Below are 23368 nucleotides of genomic sequence, written 5' to 3'. Positions count from 1 at the left end.
GCTAGATTAATGTCAGTACATTTTGACATTGCCGTGACATGAGAGAAAGATGTTTCAGATATGTGACACATTATTACAGCACTGTGTGTAGACAGAGGTCAAAATAAGGAGAACGACATCACTTCCTACTGTGTGTTTCACCCATGCAGAGCTAACGCACATTGATAAAGTCAGGAACTGCAGCTGTATGTACAGATAGATAGCAATGTAACCAATATAAACAGACAGCACATCCGATTCCAGACACAGACCAGTTACTCAAGTGGTAACAGGCTCATTTTCATCCTCGTCTAACATTTGGACATCTTCATGAAAAGTAAGGGTCCACAGCGACACAACATAACATATTTATCAATAACAATGATAGTTGTTTTTTTCTTTCTTTTGACATTTTAGTGGAAGGTTCAAAACCATTTAAATTAAACATGGAAATTTTGGTAGAATACTTCATTTAGAATGTATGCTACACCAATGCAATTCCCACATCGGGATTCGCACATCTAATGACAAGCAAGGGTGGCATTATTACCAGGCCCTCACTATTTTTCTGAGAGTGGATCAACCAAATCACTCAGACAAAATGCGCGCACGCACACACACAAGCATCGGTTCAACAACCCTGATTTTCTATTCACGTTTAACGTTTACAGTCAAGGGTTTCAAAACTAAATTTTAAAATAAGAATATATTTCAGGTATTAAATAATTTCATATAAAAAAGTACAAGTTCCCTCCCACCCCAGAGTTCCACATATATATTTTATCATACATATACATTATCCCCTTTCCACACCGCAGGGTCCATGCAGTACCTATAATAACGTCAGTCTCTTTTTCTCAGAATTTTTGTATATCTGCTACACTTAATAGCAAAGCGACACAAACACGCAGAGAAGCTTATGTTATAGATGGTTTGGCTTTTTCATATTGTGGTTATAATCTGGGGTTAAAATGAGTATTATTTTAATGCAGACGTTTCAGCCGTTGAAGATAAACAGAGTGGAAAAGGAGAGTAGCATATCCGTACTCAGCATATGTCCCAACTACCAATCGCTTGTCAGTTTAGTGTTTTGGTCCCGTTTGGGTGGAGCCGGCGGAGGACCCCGCCGTAATGTTGCATAGCCTGAGATGTTGGCGCTCATGTATCCGCCTTTTTTCTGCTGGCCCAGCAGCAGCTCTGGAGGAGGGGGCGGAAGGGCCATATCGTCCATGGTGGCTACTGGCTCCAGCTTGGCTGAGATTCGTGAGGAGGTGAGGGAGCCATGTCGAGTCATGGACTTTCTTTTGAGAGTTCTGTTGAGGTCTTCCAGGAAGTTGGGCTGGATGGACAGATTGGCCTTGGGCGAAGTTGGTGGGATCTGAGAGTTAAAAGAGGACAGAGTCATCTGTTGAGGAGGTGGAGAAAGGAGAAGTGGTTCGGGCGGGCCACTGCTGCGGCGGTGCATAGTCAGAGGCGTTGCTTTCTTCAAGGAGCTCTGTTTCCATGAGGATGTGGAGGAGTTTTGGGGTTGAGGGTTCACCACGGCCACTTTGGGAGCCCCAGTGTGCAGTTCTGACGGGAGAGGTGGAGGAGGCAGGAGTTCCGAGTCTGGCGGCGGAGGGGGAAATTCACACTCCGGAGGAGGAGAGGGGAAGTCTAAGCTGGACTGGAGATATTGACCTTGCTTCCCCTGGAGAGCCAGAGGCAGATTAGCCAAGTTGATCTTGCCTGGTTTTTGTGGTGCCCGAGCTACTGCAGAAGAGTCCTTGGAAGGTGATCCTGTCGTAGAGGATGGAGTTGAAAAGGAACTGGGTGGGGCTTGACTAGTTTGGGCAAACATGCTGACCAGATTCTCCACTTTCTTGGACTCCTGGTACTCAACAGAAGAGGAGGCCTTCACGCTGGAGTTGCGCTGTGGGGTTGGAGGGGGCTTCTTCCCTCCTGAACCAGTAGAAGAATTTGATGATGTTGATGGGGACTTCTTGATTGGTGATCCCACCTTGCCAGAAGGCTGAGGGGCAGGAGGCGGGCTTGGAGCAGGAGGTGGAGGGAATTCAAGGGTACTCTCTGGTGGAGGTGGAGGAAATTCAGGAGATTGTGGTTGAGCCTGTCCTCCTGGCTGCCATTTTGGTTTGGTTTTTACCACGGGAGGAGATATGGGACATTTGGATCCATCAAGAGTGTCAGGGAATTGGTTTACAATCTGCTTTACAAGCGATTGGGTGGGAGAGATGGGGGCAGATACAGATGAAGCTTTGGAAGAAAGGCTATATTGCTTGGGAAGGGTTGGTGGAGGTTGATTGGGACTGTGACCACTGGACAAGCTCTGCTGTTTCCTCATGGTGGCCGGAGGAGTTGGAGACAGAGAAGGTGGCAAAGGGGAAACGGGGGAAATGCCATGGCCAGGTTTTGGAGCCGTTTGGGGTGGAAACACACCAGTGAAGGTTTTAGGTGGGGCAAGTGGACCTGACTGCTGAGGCGGTGGAGAAAAACACACTGGAGGAGGTGGTGGAGGCTCTTCATCTTGCTGGACAGATGAGAAGTCATAGGCCATATTAGGGAACTTCTGAGCTAAGAACTGCTGGAGCCCATTGGTGCTGAGGGGAGGTGGGTATTTTAACTGTTCTGGGGGTGGTGGTGGAGGCAAGTAGCCATTACTGTGTAAGTGAGATGGTGGTGGCAGATGGTCTTCCTCTGGAGGTGGAGGGGGAACGTAGTGGGGGCTGAGAGGGGCGTGCTTCAACACTGCCATGGCTGACCCTGGCACTGGCATCTCTGGAGGAGGTGGTGGTGGTGGTGGGGGTGGAGGAGGACTGCTGGCAGTTTCTGCCAAATTATTCATACCAGGTTTGAGACACTGTGGGGGTGGCATAGGGGGAATAGGTTGCTGCTGTACTACTAATAAGGGGGTCTGTTTGTAATTATTTTGAGCCTGGGAGATGTTTTGCAGCCTAGCAAGGGTGCTGTATTTAGTGAACTTAATCGGGGTGGAGTGGTGCGTGGGGTTGGGGAGCGGGGGAGGTGGTGGAGGCGGCGGTGGTGGAGATAGGGGTGAGGAAGGAGACACTGGGGACACACCGCTGTAGCTGCTACGAGACTGGATAGACTGGTGTAGTTGAGGAAGTTGTAGAGGGTAAGAGGCTCTAGCAGGGTGTGTTGGTGGGCCGTCCATTCTCATCTGTGGATATGACAAAAACCATTCAATTAGAACAGTATGAATGAGTTTTTTTGACATTGATTTAAAAATTTTGAATGATACGTAGGTATTAGTAGTGTGCAAGAAGATATTCAGCAGACAGTGCAATTAAAAGAGTGAAATGACATGAAATGTTACAGGAAATGTTATAAAGTCTTATGGGAGGAACCAACAACTGTTAGTATTGAGATCTGCTCTTCCAAACTCAGACTCTTTTGTCCTTACAAAATCGGTTCATTGAGATGTAGAGCTTAATCTAAAAACCCCCAACTATGACAACAGCAATTCAGTGTGTGCATCACAAAACAGGAGTTCATCCTGTTTCATGTTGTGCTTACCTTCTCTGAGAATATCTCCCATTGATAACACGCATCAAACCAAAACACTCCAACCATTAAGTAACAGGTTATTCAAAATACAACACCAGTGCATTGTCTGTTAAGAGTTAACACAAACTATTAAAACAGGTGTCTCACACCAGTCCCCAATTACCCAACATTCACAAAAACAACTAAGATGAACCACCCGCCACACACATCATATCAGTGGTTAGTCGCTTTAGAGGGTCACAAGTGAGAATTATATAAAATATAAAGGGCTAGAGTGTGAGGTTTTACCACACTCCTAACCTCAATCCCCACCACTGTATATCCTTTCCAGGCTTGACATTCTCATCCTGGGTAGATAAACAGAGAGGGGACCAATTAAGTAATATAACGGGGGACAGTGTGACATGAGTTCGATGTCCCACTATCACGCAAAGGGTCTTTATTGTGACTCAGATTGCCCTTGCCCTCTGAGTAATTAAATTCGACACTTGAAAGTAGCTGACAATATGATGTCATATCCAAATTTAACAAATTCCACTGACATCATTTTAATTAAATCTGAGTAGAACAGGTTACCTCTCAGAGAGTAGACAGGCGACTATGTCAGAGAGAGCTATATTGGATCTATATGTTAGAAGCTCTACAACTATTGGGCCTTAATGAGGACTTTGATATGAGTGTGTTTCATTAATCTCATTACTATAGACTATTCCATGTTTTATGATGGCCATAGCCTGATATTTACATGGAATAGGGTATTGATGTAGTGTATGAAGAACATTTTTTTGGGATATTTTTTTTAAATCTTGATGTAATTCATGTGTTTTGTTTTCAGTAGACCCTGTGCCTAAGGCTATATTTGATAGAATATATAATATATGGCTATAAATGTAGAACTACATTTCCCATGTTCCCTATCCCTGTAGCCTTAGCCATGTTAACACAGGTGTCTGGCATTATGCAATCAGGAGAGGTGATTGACAAGGGCTTTTTTGTATGGCCACATTCACTCTGTTTGTATGCCTGAAGAAGGTCGCAAGACCGAAAGCTTGCAATAAATTGATCTTGCACAGTGTTTTGAGTGTGCGGCTGCTGTATTTTTACAATATTTTCCACTATGATTTAATGTAGCAGCACCTCTCTACAAGACTTTTTTTGACGGATGAGCGGTGGTTCTTTTCTATTTTTTCTATAATTAAATCTGAGTAAATTGGAACTCTAATTAAAACACTGACACCATCAAACCTCCTTGTTTTCTTTTTGTTTGGTGTATGCGTTTGTTCTTTCAGGTTTTTATTGTTCCTATATATATAAAGAACATACTTTGCATCGTTCCTAACAATGCCATTCAGCCATGACTGAATTCACAATGCAGTGATGCACAATGGCCTCTTGTACCTTATAGCTTACATGATGTATAATATTGCAAAGATTTTTTCAAATGGATTAGAATATAACAATGACACCATGATGAAGAAACAGAAGTGGAACGAAGCAGAGCAAGTAAAGATTTAAAATAAAGTTCTTCAATGGTCACCTTGGGTTCATCTGCCTGATTGCCTCTCTTCCAGGCCTCAGAGAAGATGGAGCTGACCACACTCTGAGAGCGCACATGACCAGAGGATGTAGTCTCCGACACGCCACTGTCTGATTGGCTAGAGTGGTTGGACTGAGATTCTGTAGGCATGAAAGAATAAATGAATCAAAAGTTGAGTAAAAGAGGTGAACATAGAAACTTGATAATCTGCCTAATAGACATAACACAAGCCTGTTAAATATGAAGTACTGCCTCATATCTCAGGTTACCTGTATTTCTGCTGAACTCACCTGGTAGACTGGAGGAGCTGGAACCAGACTTGATACTGGAGCTGGACAGGGAGGACCAATCATGAGCAGCCTCTGTGCGTCTCATAGCTTCCTGATAGTTCACATAAAGCTGCTTCCCATACTGCGTTAGAAATCACATAGATTCAGCCACAAAACTAGCATTAAACACATATTACATTATACACCAAGCAGGGTAATGTCATTATAACAAGATATTACCTTGGCAATGCGTATTCCGTTGACCCACTGATGCAGTGTTCTGACATCGTCACAGCACAGATACTTGATGTACTGTGATTTCTTCTGAATCTGAGGGTGCTGTGTGAGGAAATCAGAGACATTGTATTGTATTTGTGGAAAGCATATAGCATAGTTCATATTGTCATATCAGTTATATACACATCATTTTCTATACTGTTAGTGGCTGACTGATGCTGTGGCATATTTTGAATGCGATTTTACATGCTGGTATATTATTGTGGTATCAACCATTTTGGATAAACCTATCTCTAAATATAAGTAAAAACAACAAAAATTGTATATGGTCATTTGTCAGACAAACTCTTCTTGTCTAAATAGGCAGGTCTTCACAAGAATAAAATGCAATGCTACCTTTATGCTGTACTCAAAAATCTGGCAACATGAGACTAAGGTCAGACAAGTTATGGGAATCTGGAAAGTAGCGTATGAAAAGTCTAAAGATATGCAAGGGCAAAAGGTTTATTTATTTTTTTACCACTTTCACTACTTGTAAATGACTCTTAGTCATTTAAGTAAATGCATTTTTAATAACACACGGCTTTAAAAGATCCTCTTCCTTTCCAAGAACAAAACAACATCTGGTAATAGACCATTAGGGTCTTTACAGCGATGATGATTTGCTTTTGGCGAAGCCTACCTGGTGACAGAAAATGATAGTTCTGCAGTAGCAATCTATAGAAGCAATGGAATAAAAGAATAAAAAAGGTAATCTCACAATTCTGACTTTTATTTTTCAGCCGCAATTCCGAGTTTATATCTCACAATTCTGAGAATAAAAATCAGAATGGCAAAATATAAACTCTTTTTTGTCCCTCAGAATTGTGATATAAACTTGCAATTTGCGAGAAACAATATCTGAATTGTGAGATATAATATGTTATCCATGTAAAATGTTATAGATTTAAATATTATTTTATGCTGTAACTCTAGGGCTAATACATTAGGTCCCCAAAGAACAGCATATGTGAATATTATGTAGACCTATTGTTAAAATCTAATTCATACTTTAATAGTAGACTGGTTTCATCGCAGGTTTCATCAGTCCAGTCGGCAGCTAGCAACCATAAACTTCTTCGTTTAGTTTCAAAGAGAGTTTTTGATTCTTGGATTCTGACATCCAAAGGGAAAAGACACTTTTTTCTCTTATTCTGTGGATTTTGCCCACTTTCCTACAATTGTTACCACTGTTTTTCTGCCAACACAATGCATGCGCAACTGCAGTGACGTAACTGTAACGTCCACTCCCACATGGTCTATGAGGAATGAAAACTATAATGCTTTTTGGCAATGTACAAGGATGATTGCTGTAACTCACCTTCAGGACCATGCAGTAGTCAGTTGGGGCTTTATACTTGCTGCGGTAGTCCTGACCCAAGTAAATATTAACATGATCCAGCTGCAGGAAGCAAACCAGGTCTCTTGAGGCCTACAGGTGACATCGGAAAACAGGCAAAAAAAAAATACAAATAAAATTGCATGTTAGAACAAAGGATTTTTGGGGTAAATGAACATGTAGTAGGGAATGTAGGTAATAGCCCTACTACAATCTATGTATTGTCTTCATTTAAATGCTTGAATATTATTCTCTAAAATATAAGAATGATTTATTATTTATTTTATTATTATTTTTAAAACATGCCTCACAGTTGACCTGCTGTCTAATTCATTCCTTTATTTATATTGTGCCAATGGAAATTTGCTTTTAAAATAGAAAAAGACCTTTTAGGACCAATAGACCTAAATTGACCTTCACTGTTTAATCCACTAGGGGGAGCACTACATTTGCAGAAAGTTACATTGAATTAGTGCATAGAAACAGGAAAAACAGGTTGAATTGCATGAAACATGCAGTCCTGAATGTTATGTTTTTTTGAAGCACTGAGATTCTGTACTTAGTCTTTTGAAGAGACAGACAGTCATGTGTTAAGCATCAGAGTTAAGTATGAAACAGAATGCATATGTTAGTGATGCAGATGGGCAGCAGCTGTCAAACCCAGAGTGATGACCTGAGGATGTACAGCAGCTGCTCTTTTATCTCTCTCTCGATCACCCTCTTCCTCCCTGTGGTTTGTGGATAATGAGCAGTCACTGGCCTATGTCTACTCTGAACTTGACCTCATTAGCTGATCTCTAAACCTGGAAGAGACAGTCCTTTATCTCCTGAAAAGCAAAGGAATTATGAAATGTGACTGACAGCAAGTGTGTTCATGCTTTAGCACTACAATCTCATTCACGCATGTGTATATTCATATCATAAACGGTCCATCAAGATGTGCTTGTGTCAGGTTTGACATCAGTGATGTCTGGTACCTAATCACGATTCCCTTAATGTGAATATGTACTTTCACAGCAGCACAAAATTATACTATTTTAGTATCATGTATATACTATTATACTATTCATTAATATTTTCATTTTATTTGTATATTTTCAGATTTTTTTATTTTAATTTGAGTTTGCTTTAATAATTTTGTTAAATGCTTGTGTCATTTTTTTTTTGTATTTCTATATTGCTTTCATTCATTTTTATTTCAATTTTATTTTTTGTAATTTTAGTACCGACCTTTTGATTTTAGTAGCGATTGTGTATTACCATTGCGTACAGGCTTTATAGTCTGAGTGTATCTACACATACATGTGACACATACACACACACACACAGTGCAAGCATAAAGCCAACATATGTGCACATAATCCTACATCTCTGTCATATGTGTACATAATCTTAATTCCATTCGCCTACTAGGAGATCTAACAACATAAAGAGATATTCTGGGATTATGGAGCAGATGAGCACTTCGCTCTGGGAGAGAATTCTCAATGTTAAACTAAAATCAAGCACATCCTCAGACAACTGATTAGTGCTGCCCAATTGACTGTATACTAGTCAGTAGTATAGTTTCTCGTGAGCACACAAAAAGTTTCGTGTGCGCATGTGAAAGTCTGTATATTGTTTATTTTTGCAAAGGTTCTTTCAGGGGCTCTTTATTACATGAGGTTTTATTCCAAACAGCAAAAAAGTACAAAAAAGTATGATATCCCCTCTTATTTTGGCAGATCCCAAATGTGCAGATGCTTTTTTGCACTGATAATTTCTGATAGGATCACCAAAATATGCATTTTAAAGGGGTCATGAACTGCATTTATTCATGAACTGCATTTTTTTATTTTATAATGTTTCCTGAGGTATATTAGTATCATTTGTACATCAAAAATGGTCATAATAAATAAATAAAAGGCATTTTTCCTACCCTGATTTGAGCGCTCTGTTTGAAGGGGCGTGTCTGCTGTGAGACTTCAGTGTAAATGCCCACTGCTGTGATTGGCTAACATCTTTGCATATGAAATAGCTAAGTATTACGTGTGGAACTCCCTCGAAAACTTTTACTAAGTTTTTACTATTACAGCTGTGTTACTATTACAAGTGTTGATTCTAGCATTATATTAAGATCTACTCCCACCACATGAAAGGTTGCAGAGATGAGCTTTGTAGCCGGTGACAGACGTCTGGCATGAATGCAGTGATCTCGTCATTGCGACTCAATTTCTGCAATCTCACAAATGCTTTCATCATAACTAACAGAGCTAACATGATGTAAATGAGAGATCCATTGTGCAGTGTAGACAGCGTCATTGATTACAACAGGAGTTTTGGCGAGGAAGTTTTGAGTTCAGAAACTTACAGGATGCTTTAATAGTACAATGACCTCTTAAATGTCCACACAAAAAAAAAATTCAGGAAAATGCATTTTCTCAATTCATGACCCCTTTAATACCAGGTGGAAGTAGGGTCATAGCATAAGAGTGCTTGTGTGTCAGTCAGCAAGTTTGTGAGGGTTTATCAGTTATCAAGTGTGTGAAAGTGAAAAGATAATGAATTTCAGAGCAGAAAAAGAGAGACAGACTCTGACCTTGGCTTTACCCTTTGGCACGTAATATAACCCAGAGGCTCGTAACAGGAAGTACCGCTTCTTCCAGGATTTCTTGCCGTCATCTTTGAGCCAGAGCACCCCTTCCATCTCAGGAACACTGATGGAGCTTCCACAAAAACACTCCTGCTCAAAAACACACACACACCTTTATCAGCGAGTAAAACATGTCTGACATGACCTAAATAAGTCATGCTGTTTAAAGCACAAGAGAGAATGTGTATAAGTAGGTTCACAGTCTGCCTCACCTCCAACAGAGCCTCTTTATTTCTGTCTGCCATTTCACACGTCTCCTTACGCCCCAGCAAATAGTTCTGAGGAAACAGATGATTGTTAAAGTGGCTAAGAAAATGATCAGTCTATCACTGATTTACAGGTATTGCATACTAGAGCATTAGCCAAAACAAATCTTTAGATATTTGAATGTGTTATTTTAAAGGGCATTCAACAAAGTGCAACCTAAGTAAACAAAGCGGTTAAATACATGGATTGACATCTTGTATTCAGGGTCGCAGCCAGAGACTGGGCAGTGAACACACTTTAACCAGCCTCTGCTGAGATCAATTATTCATTACAGTTCAGCATTTACATGACATTGACCTACATCAGCCACATATGCCGATAAAACAACTGATCCATAGAGCACTGATGAACTAACCTCTATATTATTAATACACTCTTTGGTGACAGAACTGCACAAATCAATTTCAAGAATCATTTAATCATCACACTACTTCATTGCATGGCTTTAAGGGACAATTCACTCAAAAATGAAAATGCTGTAATTCTGAAAATTAAGGCATTCTTTTTGAAAATGTTGACTTTCACTGAGGCCTTCACGCATCATTAGCCACACAACACCAGTGAATAACTAACTTACACTATAATTTAAAGGTTTGAGGTTAGGAAGATTTTTTCAGCAAGGATGCATTAAATTTATCAAAAGTGACAGTAAAGACATTTATAATGTTACAAAAGACTTCTAATAAATGATGTTCTTTGAACTTTCTATTAATCAAAAAATGCATAATTGTTTTCCACAAAAAATATATTAAGCAGCAATGTTTTGAACATTGATAATCATGGGAAACGCACAAAATCAGCACATTAGAATGATTTCTGAAGGATCATGTGACACTGAAGACTGGAGTAATGATGCTGAAGATTCAGCTTTACCATCACAGGAATAAAATACATTTTAAAATATATATTTAATTTATTCTAAATCATAATATTATTTCACCATTTCACAGTTTATACTGTATTTTTGATCAAATAAATGCAGCCTTGGTGAGCATAAGAGACTATTTTCAAAAACTTAAAAAACAATCTTAAAGGCAGCAAACTTTTGAACAGTAGTGTATAATACTGTATGCTTTGCAAGACTTAAAATGTACTGCACAAGGACTCATTGTTTGCTGCTTTTTGGAGCTAAACAGATATGGTTACTATTGACAGGCGGAGTATTACCTGAGGGTTCTTGAAAAGCGCGTATTTCTCAATGCGTTCGATGAACATCAGTCTGTTGGTGCTGTCCCTGGTCCAGTTTAGCAAGTTCTCCACCAGGTTCTCATGATCCTCGAAGATTCTCTCTGGAAAAACAAAGTGTGAACATTATAAAGATGAAGAGACTGTCTGAAAAAAAATGTGACTTGCTGTTCATAAATCAACGAGATCAACTTCAGATTCTTTGACCAGTTATTACAGCAGAAAGTACTTTCACTTCTCCTTGAAAAATGATCCTGATGTGGAAAAAAGTGATTGTAAACCAAAGATAGTCTAAATCATGCAGTAAACAGGCCTACAAGAGAGGTCAGTAAAGAAAGGTGACACATCTAAATTATTATAAGCCTTGCTGGCACTGTCCTGCTCTCTTTGCTCTCTATATAGAAATAAAGTATGTAGCATAGGACAAGAAGTATGTAGCAAATTGCACGCACTTGACAAATTTGAAATAGGTCAAAAATTAAAAAACCCACTGAGGTAAATCAAATCCATTCATTAACAACAATTTCTACATGGGTACTGCAAGTTCCATGAAATCAAACGTATTATTTAAACACAACTTCATAATATATGATAATGTTTTATATATAGGCTGTTATGCTGAGCCTAAGTTTGCCTTGTACATTGAAAAGTATCCTGTCAGACATGAGATTCTGAAGTTTAGAAACCTCTGCCAGTATATAAAAGGCAAACCCTTAACAAAAGATTAACAAATAAAGATGATAAAAAATGAAAAGAGTGAAATCGCTAATCTGACAGATTCAAGAACAATATCAAAATTAAATGCATGTTTAATGTATGAAAATACATTTATTTATCTATTTCCTCATGAATATATATGAGTGCGCACATGCACTCACTCACAAAATACCTCTAGAAAAGACCTCCGCTGCTCTTTCTATTAAAGGGATTTTAGCATTGACCATCTGGTGGATATTCTACACACGACCACTGTATATCCTTGCCTTCCCCTCTCTGCCTTTTCTCCTTCCACTGAAAGAGCAGAGAGTGGAAAAACAGAAGCCCTGGAGATGTAGGCTACGGCCACACGCATGATCGCTCTGGACCTACATAGAGAGAAGCCCAGCACAAGAGGCCTGTGACTCACACACACATGTTCTGGGTTCAAGACAACTCTATCAACAACATACCACAGGAAATAAATTTGATTCGTCACTCAGAAAAAAGCAACAAAAAAATAAAAATACAATTTGTTTACAGTAATGCCTTTACATTGGAAGTGTATGGGGCAGTGCATTGCACCAGTGTGAAAGAACATAAAAATATGCATGGTTTGAAAGTATAATCTCAAGACTCAAACATTACCTGTGTTAAATTGCAAAGTAACATTGCCATTTAAAAGTTTAGGGTCAGTAAGATTTATTTTTAAAATAATTAAAAATACTCACAAAAATACTCTATACTAATATTCAGCAAGGATTCATTAATTAACTTGATCAAAAGTGACTGTAAGGATATTTATAATGTTATAAAAGATTTATATTTCAAATAAATGATGTTCTTTTGAACTTTCTATTTGTTTCACAAATTGTGAACAAAAGTATCACAGTTTCCACAAAAATATTAAGCAGCACAGCTGTTTTCAACATTGATAATGATAAGAAATCAAGGTAACACTTTAGTTTGTGGACCAATTCTCACTATTAACTAGTTGCTTGTTAGCATGCATATTACTAGCATATTGGCTGTTTAAGTCAAGTCAAGTCACCTTTATTTATATAGCGCTTTTTACAATACATATTGTTTCAAAGCAGCTTTTCAGTGATAACAGGAATATAATGCAACAAAGTTTGTTTCGGCTGTACAGCAGCTCTAGAAGAAAATAGCGTCATAGTCCAGCTTAAGTAAGTTCAATGATGGTTAATTTTTATTTATTTAGTTCAGTTCTCATATAATGGTGTCAATGCAGGCAGATCAATAATATTGTTGACTATTAAGTGTCCCCATTTATTAATACTTATAAAGCACATTTATTCTGCATGACCATATTCTACATCCCTTAATTAACCCTACCCAATAGCCTACCTAAACTTAACAACTACCTTACTAACTATTAATAAGCAGTAATTAGGAGTTTACTGAGGCACAAGTCATAGTTAATAGTGAATATGTGTTCCTCAAGCTAAAGTGTGATAGAAATGTTTCTTTCTTACAGAGTGTGACAAAGAAGGGAGGGCATCCTTTCTTCTTTATAGTCTCTAAATGAAGAGACATGTCCCATAACTAACACATTGTTGCATCCTCCGTTCTCTAGTTGTTACTTCCTCTATGTTATCATGAACAACATGTCCCCTCCTACTACCTTTGAGTAAAGGCCCTTTGTCTCAGCCTTACATTAGTCACACATTTATTTTTGTCAAGTCACGTATACAAGGTCATACACATACATACACAGATAAGGGTTAATAGTTCTTTGTTCCATCAATGTAGCAGAGAATCATGGGAATCTTCGTGCATTTTACTACCTTAATCTAATTACTATGAATATAAGAAAATGCACATTTATAGAACATATTAAATTGCTTCGACACCTTCCACAACTCTCCTGACCGTCATCAATTCTATTGCCTCAAATAACAACTTCTAGTATTACTATTATGAAATTAGTGGAACTAGTTATTATAGTAATATTTACCTAGTCTAGTGCTACCCCTCCCACAGACCGCACATGATTGTATGGGATAATCCTATTGGGATTTCAGACATAGATTTTGCTAATCTATACTTGCTGCTAATCTGCACCTATCAAATAAATGAAATAGGACTGTTGTTATGGTTTTGAAGACCAGCGAAAAATGAAAAAGATTTAGTGTTTGCAGCTGAATTATCATCCAGCTGTCGTTGTGCTCGATCTGGGGCAAGCCTGACCACATGACTTTAATCCCTTTTTTCATTTGTCTTTATTGATTCAATCTCTCTTTGGATGATACTTCAGACTAGTCAGTGAAGGAATGGTCTACCACGCAACATACCACAGCATGCGCACTACCTGCCAGACCACGTATTCGATGATGCACAGGTTTTTATCAGTCTTCCTTCTTTACAAGGGTCTTAAATATATACATAAATGATGCAGGGTCTTAAAATGATATTTATCGGTTTTGTTTAGCAATTAGCATCAACTAATCAAGATATCCACACACAATTGTATATTCTGCTTTGTTTGAAGAGTTGTCTTAGTTAAGCCTTTGAACGGAAACAAAATACGCAACCATTCAAAAGTCTGGGGATGATAAGAATGTTTTGCTTAAAAATACAGTAAAAACGGTAATATTGTGAAATATTATTACATTTTAAAATAACAGTTTTCTATTTTAATATATTTTAAAGTGTCATTTATTCCTGTGATGTCAAATCTGAATTTTCAGCATCATTACTCCAGTCTTCAGTGTCACATGATCCTTCAGAAATCATTCTAATATGCTGATTTGATGCTCTTGAAACATTTCTTATTATAATCAATGTTGAAATCAGTACTGCTGCTTAATTTTTTGCTGAAACTGATACATAAAAAAACAGCATTACAAATAACACAACAAATGTCCTTATTGTCAATTTAATGCATCTTTGCAAAATAAAAGTATTAATTTCTTTAAAAATCTTACTGACTCCAAACTTTTGAATTGGTAGTGTATAGATCTACACGTTTTCCACTAAATTATTTGGTGTAGCATATAAAACCTTTTGCAGAGATTTTTGTGCCACTGTTTGAAAGAAAGAGCAGTTTGCTCCATTTGGTCTATTACTGTGGTACCAGTATAAAATTCCAAATATACTGTAAACAAAAAATAAATAAATAAATCCCATGGTTGGTCCATTTTCATGTCAATTACTGGGCTGTTCTTGGCTAGAAACAAGTCACAATTAGGACCACACGGGGGTCTTACCCGTCTGGAGTTCAGTGATGATTTCCACCAGAGACCAGTCCAGGCTATACCCGCAGTGAGATTTGTCCAGCAGGTTGTCCAGCACCTGACGCACAGTCTGTCTCTCATCCACCATCATAGTTTTTGAGCTTTCATCTGATAAGTGCACTCGGATTACCAACTGAGGGGAGAGACAGGACATGACAACAGTTATGTATGTTCAGGAGCGCCGCTGGGGTTTCTGAGCCCCCTAGCCAACTTTCTGTGTGTAGGAGTTACAAACGTTTGTTTCTTTTCTATGTGCGTTTCCCAAAAATGCACTTCACACGAACGATATTATTCATGAAGTGCTGAAATGTCAGTCACTCATCACTGTAACCTCATTACATTCTATAACTTTTGGCGTAATGTTAATTTTTTTTATTTATTTACCTGACCATAAAATGATTAGAGTTTATTTACCTAAATATTCAAGGTAATAATCTACATAACTGAATTTGGGTCTTATCGGGTCCACATTTTTTTTTAAATGGCCTGAGACCCAAGGACGCTAATATAAGACTCAACCCGACACTCATGAAAGTTTTGCACCCGAACCCACTCGAGTCTTGGGTTGGACCTTGGGTTTTCGGATCCAGGAGGACCTGTGAAGACCTTTACCAGGGCCCTATGAATCATCCTATTCTTCCACCCCTTTGACATTTTATTGGGGGATTTGGCCTTTTGTAAGCACTTCAGGCAAACATTCACTCATTCAAACATTCTCTGAGAAAAACAGCAACCACATCAACTGCACACAAACAAGATTAAATGAAATAACCCTTCCACATACATATCCCCATTTTAGTACAAAAAAAGTATCTCAGCAACAGCAAAAAGCCTGTGAACATACAAACCACATAAGAATCCCCTCTCTCTCTCTCTCTATGACATTACACACATTATCGCAACTAAGCCACATATACAGTCATGTGAAAAAGAAAGTACACCCTTTTGGATTCAATGGTTTTACGTATCAGGACATAATAAAAATAATCTGGTCATTAGCAGGTCTTAAAATTAGAAAAATACAATCTCAGATGATCAACAACACATGACATATTACACTGTGTCATTATTTATTTAACAAAAGTAAAGCCAAAATGGAGAAGCCATGGGTGGTAAACTAAGTACACCCTATGATTCAGTTGCTTGTAGAGCCATCTTTAACAGTAATAACTCGAACGAATCACCTTCTATATGACTTTATCAGTCTCTCACATCATTGTGGGAGGAATTTTGTCTCACTGTTCCTTACAACGTTGCATCAGTTCATTGTGGTTTGCAGGCATGCACAGCTCTCTTAAGGTCCCACTGCATTTCAATCGGGTTGAGGTCTGGACTTTGAGTGGGCCAGTGCAACACCTTGATTAGTTTATTTTTCAGGCATTCTGGTGTAGATTTGCTGGTGTGCTAAGGATTATTGTTGCATGGCCCAATTTCGGCCAAGCTTTAGCTGTCGAACAGATGGGTTCACTTTTGACTCTGGAATACTTTGGTATACAGAGGAGTTCATGGTCGACTCAATGACTGCAAGGTGCCCAGTTCCTGTGGCTTCAAAACAAGCCCAAATCATCACCCCTCCACCACCGTGCTTGACCGTTGGTATGAGGTGTTTGTGCTGATTTGCTGTGTTTGGTTTTCGCCAAACGTGGAGCCGTGCATTATGGCCAAGCATCTCCACTTCAGTTTTTTCTGTCCAAAGGACATTGTTCCAGAAGTCTTGAGGTTTGTTCAGATGCAACTTTGCAAACCTAAGCTGTGCTGCCATGTTCTTTTTAGAGAGAAGAGGCTTTCTCCTGGCAACCCTTCCAATCAATTCGAATTGTACTGTCATAAACTTTAACATGTTAACTGAGCCCTGTAGAGTCTGAGATGTAGCTTGGGGTTTTTGCGATTTCTCTTAGCGTTGCACGGTCTGACCTTGGGGTGAATTTGCTTGGGACATCCACTCCTGGGAAGATTTGCAACTGTCTTGAATGTTTTACACTTGTGAATAACCTTACTGTAGAATCAAATTGTTTGAAAATGGCCATATAACCCTTCCTAGATTGAAGGCAGCAACAATTGCTTCTTTAAGATCATTGTTGATGGCTTTCCTCCTTGGCATTGTGCTAACACACACCTGAATGCTCTAGACCAGCAAACTGCCAAAACTTCTGCCCATGGCTTCTCCATTTTATTTAGTTAAATAAACCATGACACTGTGTAATAGGTCATGTGTTGTTGTTCATCTGAGGTTGTATTTACCTCATTTTAAGACCTGCTAAGGACCAGATGATTTGTATTATCCCCTGATACGTAAAACCATAGAATTCAAAAGGGTGTGCTTTCTTTTTTACGTGACTGTATATGCTGATATTGTTGATAAATTGGATTTATTTCGAACAACCAGTTCTTTCTAACTGTCATTTCACCAGACCTGATTCAACAATCAATATCCGTCATTGCTCAAAAATGTACACACACATATTTATCAGATCACAATTAGTGAGATCCTATGAGCAATATCTGAGAGTGACAGCTTCTTCCCCGAGCACCATCGCAAATCCAGCAGCTTGTTAAGTTTCTACAAGCTTTAATTTCGGATTAACTGTGGATTTTAGGAGCATATTTATAGTGATTTCACTGTGAGAGAGCAGCATTTAAAAGAGACACAGGCTCAGATTTTGCACTGTGACAGTGACCTGACCCAGAAAACATTCCATCAGGGCTGCTGCTGACCCACACACACATTCAGAGAACAGACACTGAGGCCACGCGGGCGCACGTGCACAGACACTAATCCCCTCAATGTGTTTAAGTTGCCTTGATCATCTGGTCTTGGCTGTTTGCATCAACACAGCCCTGTTTCACCTCCTCAGATAACAGCACATAACCCTCAGGAAGTCCTGACACAGGACATCAATTTATGACTGCACTTATATCGAGTTGTATACTTGCCAACATAGACAGAAGAGTCCAATATTATTCTTTAGTCCAATATCATTTTTAACGGCCATTTCCAATACTGATTATTATTGATTATATTGTCCAGTAAATTATATGCAGAATCAAAATTCTGAACAATATTATTATTATTATTTTTGGACAGCAACTAAATAATCATTATAAAACGGAGAGTTCTGGTGCTTTATAATGATTGACTGAGCCGCGCTCGAAGCTGTTGTAAAATACTCTATAAAAACACACACTTGTGACCTCACTGCATCAGTATAACTGCGCTGCTGCGTCTGTGTGTCATTCCTGAAGAACAACTTTGACTGGTAGAAAAATGATTGAATTATAATTTGCTCTGCATCGTGCTTAATGCATAGCTGTTCTAAAACCACTGCAAACCATGGCTTCTTGAGGCTAATTGCTTTATTTGAAAACAACAATAAATCTTTATTATTATTATTACTATTATTATTATGAAAGAAGCATACAAAATAAAAGTGTGACTTTCAGTAAGAAATATTGGACATCTTTTTGAATGATTACAAAACAACAATAAATCATATTTATATTTAAATCATTAAAAAAAATCAATATATAATTATAATGATTATTATAATTAATTAATTAATATTATTAATTATTATTATTATTATGAAAGAACCATTAACCAAAGAAGAAAGTGTGACTTTCGGTGAAAAAAATTGGGGACATCTTTTTGGGTAATCATTAGAAAACAACAATAAATCATATAAAACTCTTATTTTTCATTATTATTAATAATAATTTTATTTTTATTATTTTATCATCATCATCATCATAATCAATAATAATAATAATTGTTATTATTATATAATTATTATTATTGAACCATTAACCAAAGTAAACTATCAGTAAAAAATATTAGTCAACTAGTAGTGATTGGTTAATCTCTACTAAAGGCAACACAGCCCCTCTAAAGCCAAATAACTTGAATCATTCTGTGAATATGTGCTATAAAATCATTTCCCAGGTCCCACGAGGGCCTGATTTAGCTGTGTAAGTGTGCTGCATTACACTGCGTTGACCCACTTCTACACTACACCACTGCACATGCTGAAGCTGATATGAAAACTACTGTAGAGCACATTAGTATGAGCAGTACAGGTTGTTAAACTGGAAATATTTATGACCGGGCTTGTGTCGGTTCAGTTAAGATCTATTTATATGTAAACAAAAATCCGCTGATCATCTCACCTTTTTAACCTGAGCTTCCTTTATCTTCTCCAGAGCTACTCGGATCTTCTCAGCTTTTTGTTTGGCAGCTTGTTCCTCCTAAAGACATACAAGACATACAAACACAGTCACCAAATGGAAATACATTCTGAATTATTGTACTGGTATGTGGGGTTCCTCGCGACTTCTATTATGGTTAAACATTTGGACATTTGATGAGCTATAAGACCCAGAGTGCACAATCCTCACATTTACCTGACTTTTCCAGCAAGACGCCATTGTAAAAAGGGTTATTTTGACCTTGAACAACAGTTTATACAAAGTATAAAGAGGAAAATAAAATACAATCTGAGCGCTCTTCTCCTGGCATTTGCATCTAGTAGCCCTTTAGCAATCCCTAATACAGATTCACCTCAACAGATTACAGAAAGCTGCTTTTCAATAGTCACATTTAGATTTATAGGTCCAGTCGAACAGAAAAATATCCCATTGTAGCAAGTCTGAAGCTAGTCCACATCTATTCCTGACTGTTCTGGCCATTGCTGAGGTGTGCAGATCCATACTCAGAGCAGTTTAACGTCCATGTAAATCCGTAATGGTCATCGGTGAGATTACTGAAGAATAAATGACTGGAATCTTTTTCCAACAGCATAAATGATTCCCAGAGAGAAGCTCTTCTGCCCAAGAGCATAAAATGCATCTAATACAACCAGCGGAGAGGTGGAGGATGGGCAGATCTAGCTACACTCTACTACCTCTCGTCTACAGGCTAATCTCTCTCTCTTTCTCTCTCTCTCTCTCTCTCTCTCTAAAACAAAGAGATGATCCCTCCCCTTTTACTGTCAGATACACTTCTATCAATCCCTCCCCTCCTCTGTTTCTGTGTGTGTGTGTTTTTGTGTGTAGTTGCTTTAGTCTGGGTTTGGGATTGTGCCGAATCACAGTGTATTATCCTCTCACACTGAATAACACAAATACACACGAGAAAACAGCCACAAAAGGGCACATAAAAACTGACTGCAGCTACAGAATCATCCAAAATCTGGACACACACATGCCTCCTCATTTTAACTAACAAAATTGCAAATGAGGGAATTACAGCTCAAGCCTCTTAACAGTACACATCCTCCCCTGACTAATGCTGAGCACAGCGGCTACAGGAATATTAAACATGCAAATAGCATCATATTCATAATCAGAGCCATATACATTTACTCTTGCTTATTTTGATCAGATTAAGATAGTTTTTAGTTAACAGTGTATTTTTCTTCATGTCTCTGTGGCCTGAGCTCACCGACTCATAGGCAGCATGTGGAAATAGGACATAGCTGACACAGAAACGCACATATTCAAAAGAAGCATTTCCCAACATATTCATCTACAAGAATGGCCTGATCTAATGTTCAGAATCCAGATATTATTATTGCCTTATGGTGATACCTCTATTGAATTTCAAGGCCTCAATGCCAAAACTGAATGACCCTTTGTTTAAGAAGAAGAAAAAAAAACTTGTGCTAAAGCATCAGCAGAAACTGGCCAGCAGCTGTTCTCCTGACCCATAATTCTACATCACAAACCACCTGGCAGCAGAAACTACAATTATCTGTATTACTCCAATATCAAGGCTTGTACAGGATCCAAGGTTTTTCGGAAATTAGGAGAAAAGTGCAGCTTTTGTAGTACGAGGAGAGAAAAAGACATCTCTGTGAACAGGTGTGTCCCCTGAAGGCAGACTTACAGTTAATAAAAGTGGAGAGGGGGAATATGACGAGTGACATGAACCTCACAGTTTTAGAACCTCACAGACATTATGTGACGTCAGCATAGTGCGTATGGCGGTGAGTCACAAATAACAGCTGAATCTGAATACTTTAACAAGACTGTGAAGTTTGTTTACTTAAGGATAGAGTCAAGCAATTAACTTGACAAGAACTGAGTATTCATTTCCACCACCTTGTGAAAAAGAAGTGTGCTTAATGTGCACTTGTAGTGTACTTCAAAACTTAAAAGAGTATATTAAAAGAAACTTGCAGATAATAATATTAATGAAATAAAAGGCCACTTTCATGTGTTTCTTAATACACCTAAGTACTTTTTAAAAGTGCACCTTTTAAAAAACGTTAAATAAAAAAATACTTTAAAGTACATTTAAAATTATTATGTTATAATAATCTTTTTTCATGCATTGATTATAATTTTAACTGTAGTGCGTTTATATTATTTTTAAAAGTTCAATCATGAAAACTCTCAAAATAGAATTAGCATGTTATTAAATATGGCAATGTTAATGTATTTGGTGTAGGTGGTTGGTGTATCTGTTACGCTGCTGCTGCAGAGCAGGTATGTACTTACTGCTAACGGATACACAGACAAGCTGCTGTGAGCATGTAAGATCTGCTGCTGCTGCATGAATAGACACATACACCCCGAAGCAGATCTAGGCAGGTGGAGCTGGGGGAGGTAGAGGGTTTCAGAAGAACTCTGATAGCAAGCTCTAGGACCAGTCTACAGCAAACACTGAACCAGACTATTTAAATGTTGAGCAAGCAATCTCATTGGCTGAAAGATCAGCAGAGGCCAATCAGCTTGTGTCATGTGGTAATGATATGTTTGCTTGCAGTTTGCATGTAAAGGACCTATCAGCCCACGCCCTCTAGAGTTTCATCACTGAACTAGATATTTCATATATTTTAAATTGCAGCTCATTACAAATTTGTAATTACAAATATATTTAAATACATGACATATAAGTTTCAATAGAAATCACATTAAAGTATTTTTTTTTTGTTTACCATAAATATTTGTCAGTATATTAAATAGTACACTTTAACTATCAAAGACAACAGAATTATGAAATTACCCAAAGATGTACTGAAATCCTCCATAAATGGTTCGAAAAGGCACTCAAGTTCGACTAATTGTATTTAATATAAATTTAAACTATAATACATTTATTTAATTGTAGTAAATATGTAATTAACATGACACTCAGTTTGCACTTAAGTATATTTTATCCGTAATAAGTACTCTTTTTAAAAGTATGCTAAAGTGTACTTCCTTTTTTCACAAGGGATGGACAGACAGTGTCAGAATAAGGACTGAAAATCTAGGTAATGAAACCTCCCGAGTGCAAAGAGGATTAAAGGCACGTTCACTCAACTCCCGCAACCAATCAGAACATCTCAACCGACTCCAAGCCTCGCTAAAGCCACCACAACACAGCTGACACACTTTAGATAGTGTCCACAGCAAAATAGCAAACAACAACACAAGAAATGACAGTGAAACTTCACTTTCAGCACATTCGTAAACAAATTTCTCACAGATGATTCGCCAAAATGTAAAATATAGTTACCATGAGGTGGTGTTGGGTTTAACACATTATAAATGTGGTTATCAGCAGTGGACGGCACTGGTTTAGGCTTCCATGGGTCGATACGCCACAGTACAGTTTAACAGGATGAGCTGATCTGAGCTAAGAAAGCTTAAATCCTGCAAACTGTTTAATGAAGGTTTGGTTTGTAAACATCTTTTGTTGAGCAGGTAACTCCTCAAAAAAGTGTAAACAAGCACTGGTTGCTTATGGGAGCGCAACACTTCTGCGTGATGGGACTGCAGCCTGCTGTTTCTGAAGAAACTCAATCTCTACCTAGAATCCATCTGTTGTGCTGATCATTATGTCACTCGCTACCTTGCGGGTCCGTCTGCCACCTGTCCACAGCTAAACGATCTTAGGGTGTACCTATCTAAAAAACAGGTACATTCAAACCGTGAGGGAGCACACAGTCATCACTTACAGTCATTATCACAGATGTTGTGTTACATAAGCAGTGACGAAAACAAAGTTTCCTTCCATAATAACAGAAGCAATGCTGCTGATCTAACAGCAATTATAAATGATCCATTTCCAGTTTTCAACCTCATGTCCTAGTGGAATACTTTTTCTCAGATGTCCAAATGTTTAACCTCTAAATGGAATGAGCTCCCCAAAATCCTTTAAACATCTTCATGCATATTTAATCATTTGATTTGGACACTTCGTAGTGCTGAAGAGCTGCCGATAACACACAGCATGCATGAACATGCTCTCCAGATATACCTTAAGTAAGATAACAGTCATAGTGCAAGACAATTTGTTTTCACGAGGATATCTCAGATGCTACAGAGCCCCTAAGGAGACATGGTGGTAAAAAAAAATGAGATGGAGTAAAAATGATATTGCAATGCTTTTGCGTTCCCCCTAGAAAACTTGCACTTTGCCTG

The 23368-nt window shown here is 38.3% G+C and overlaps 1 protein-coding gene across 3 annotated transcripts in view; it reads right to left on the bottom strand.

Moving 5' to 3' along the window:
- Nucleotides 1–367: 367 nt before the first annotated feature.
- The window catches only part of raph1a (Ras association (RalGDS/AF-6) and pleckstrin homology domains 1a), a 75120-nt gene continuing 52119 nt past the window's right edge, over nucleotides 368–23368 (bottom strand). For all 3 annotated transcript variants that reach the window (XM_056251685.1, XM_056251683.1, XM_056251684.1), the window contains 10 exons: nucleotides 19127–19204; nucleotides 14936–15095; nucleotides 10992–11113; nucleotides 9770–9835; nucleotides 9504–9647; nucleotides 6908–7018; nucleotides 5551–5649; nucleotides 5332–5452; nucleotides 5042–5181; nucleotides 368–3157 (listed from right to left, as the gene is read on the bottom strand). In XM_056251685.1, the coding sequence (XP_056107660.1) occupies nucleotides 1043–3157; nucleotides 5042–5181; nucleotides 5332–5452; nucleotides 5551–5649; nucleotides 6908–7018; nucleotides 9504–9647; nucleotides 9770–9835; nucleotides 10992–11113; nucleotides 14936–15095; nucleotides 19127–19204 (3156 nt within the window). In that variant the 3' untranslated portion in view covers nucleotides 368–1042. The remainder of the gene's footprint in view (nucleotides 3158–5041; nucleotides 5182–5331; nucleotides 5453–5550; nucleotides 5650–6907; nucleotides 7019–9503; nucleotides 9648–9769; nucleotides 9836–10991; nucleotides 11114–14935; nucleotides 15096–19126; nucleotides 19205–23368) is intronic.

This window comes from Rhinichthys klamathensis, unplaced genomic scaffold (genome assembly GCF_029890125.1).
Source record: "Rhinichthys klamathensis goyatoka isolate OS25496 unplaced genomic scaffold, OSU_Roscu_1.1 h1tg000088l_1, whole genome shotgun sequence".
Taxonomy (NCBI): domain Eukaryota; kingdom Metazoa; phylum Chordata; class Actinopteri; order Cypriniformes; family Leuciscidae; genus Rhinichthys; species Rhinichthys klamathensis.
The sequence above is the reverse complement of the archived record's forward strand: the minus strand, read 5'-3'. Positions and strand labels throughout refer to the sequence as shown.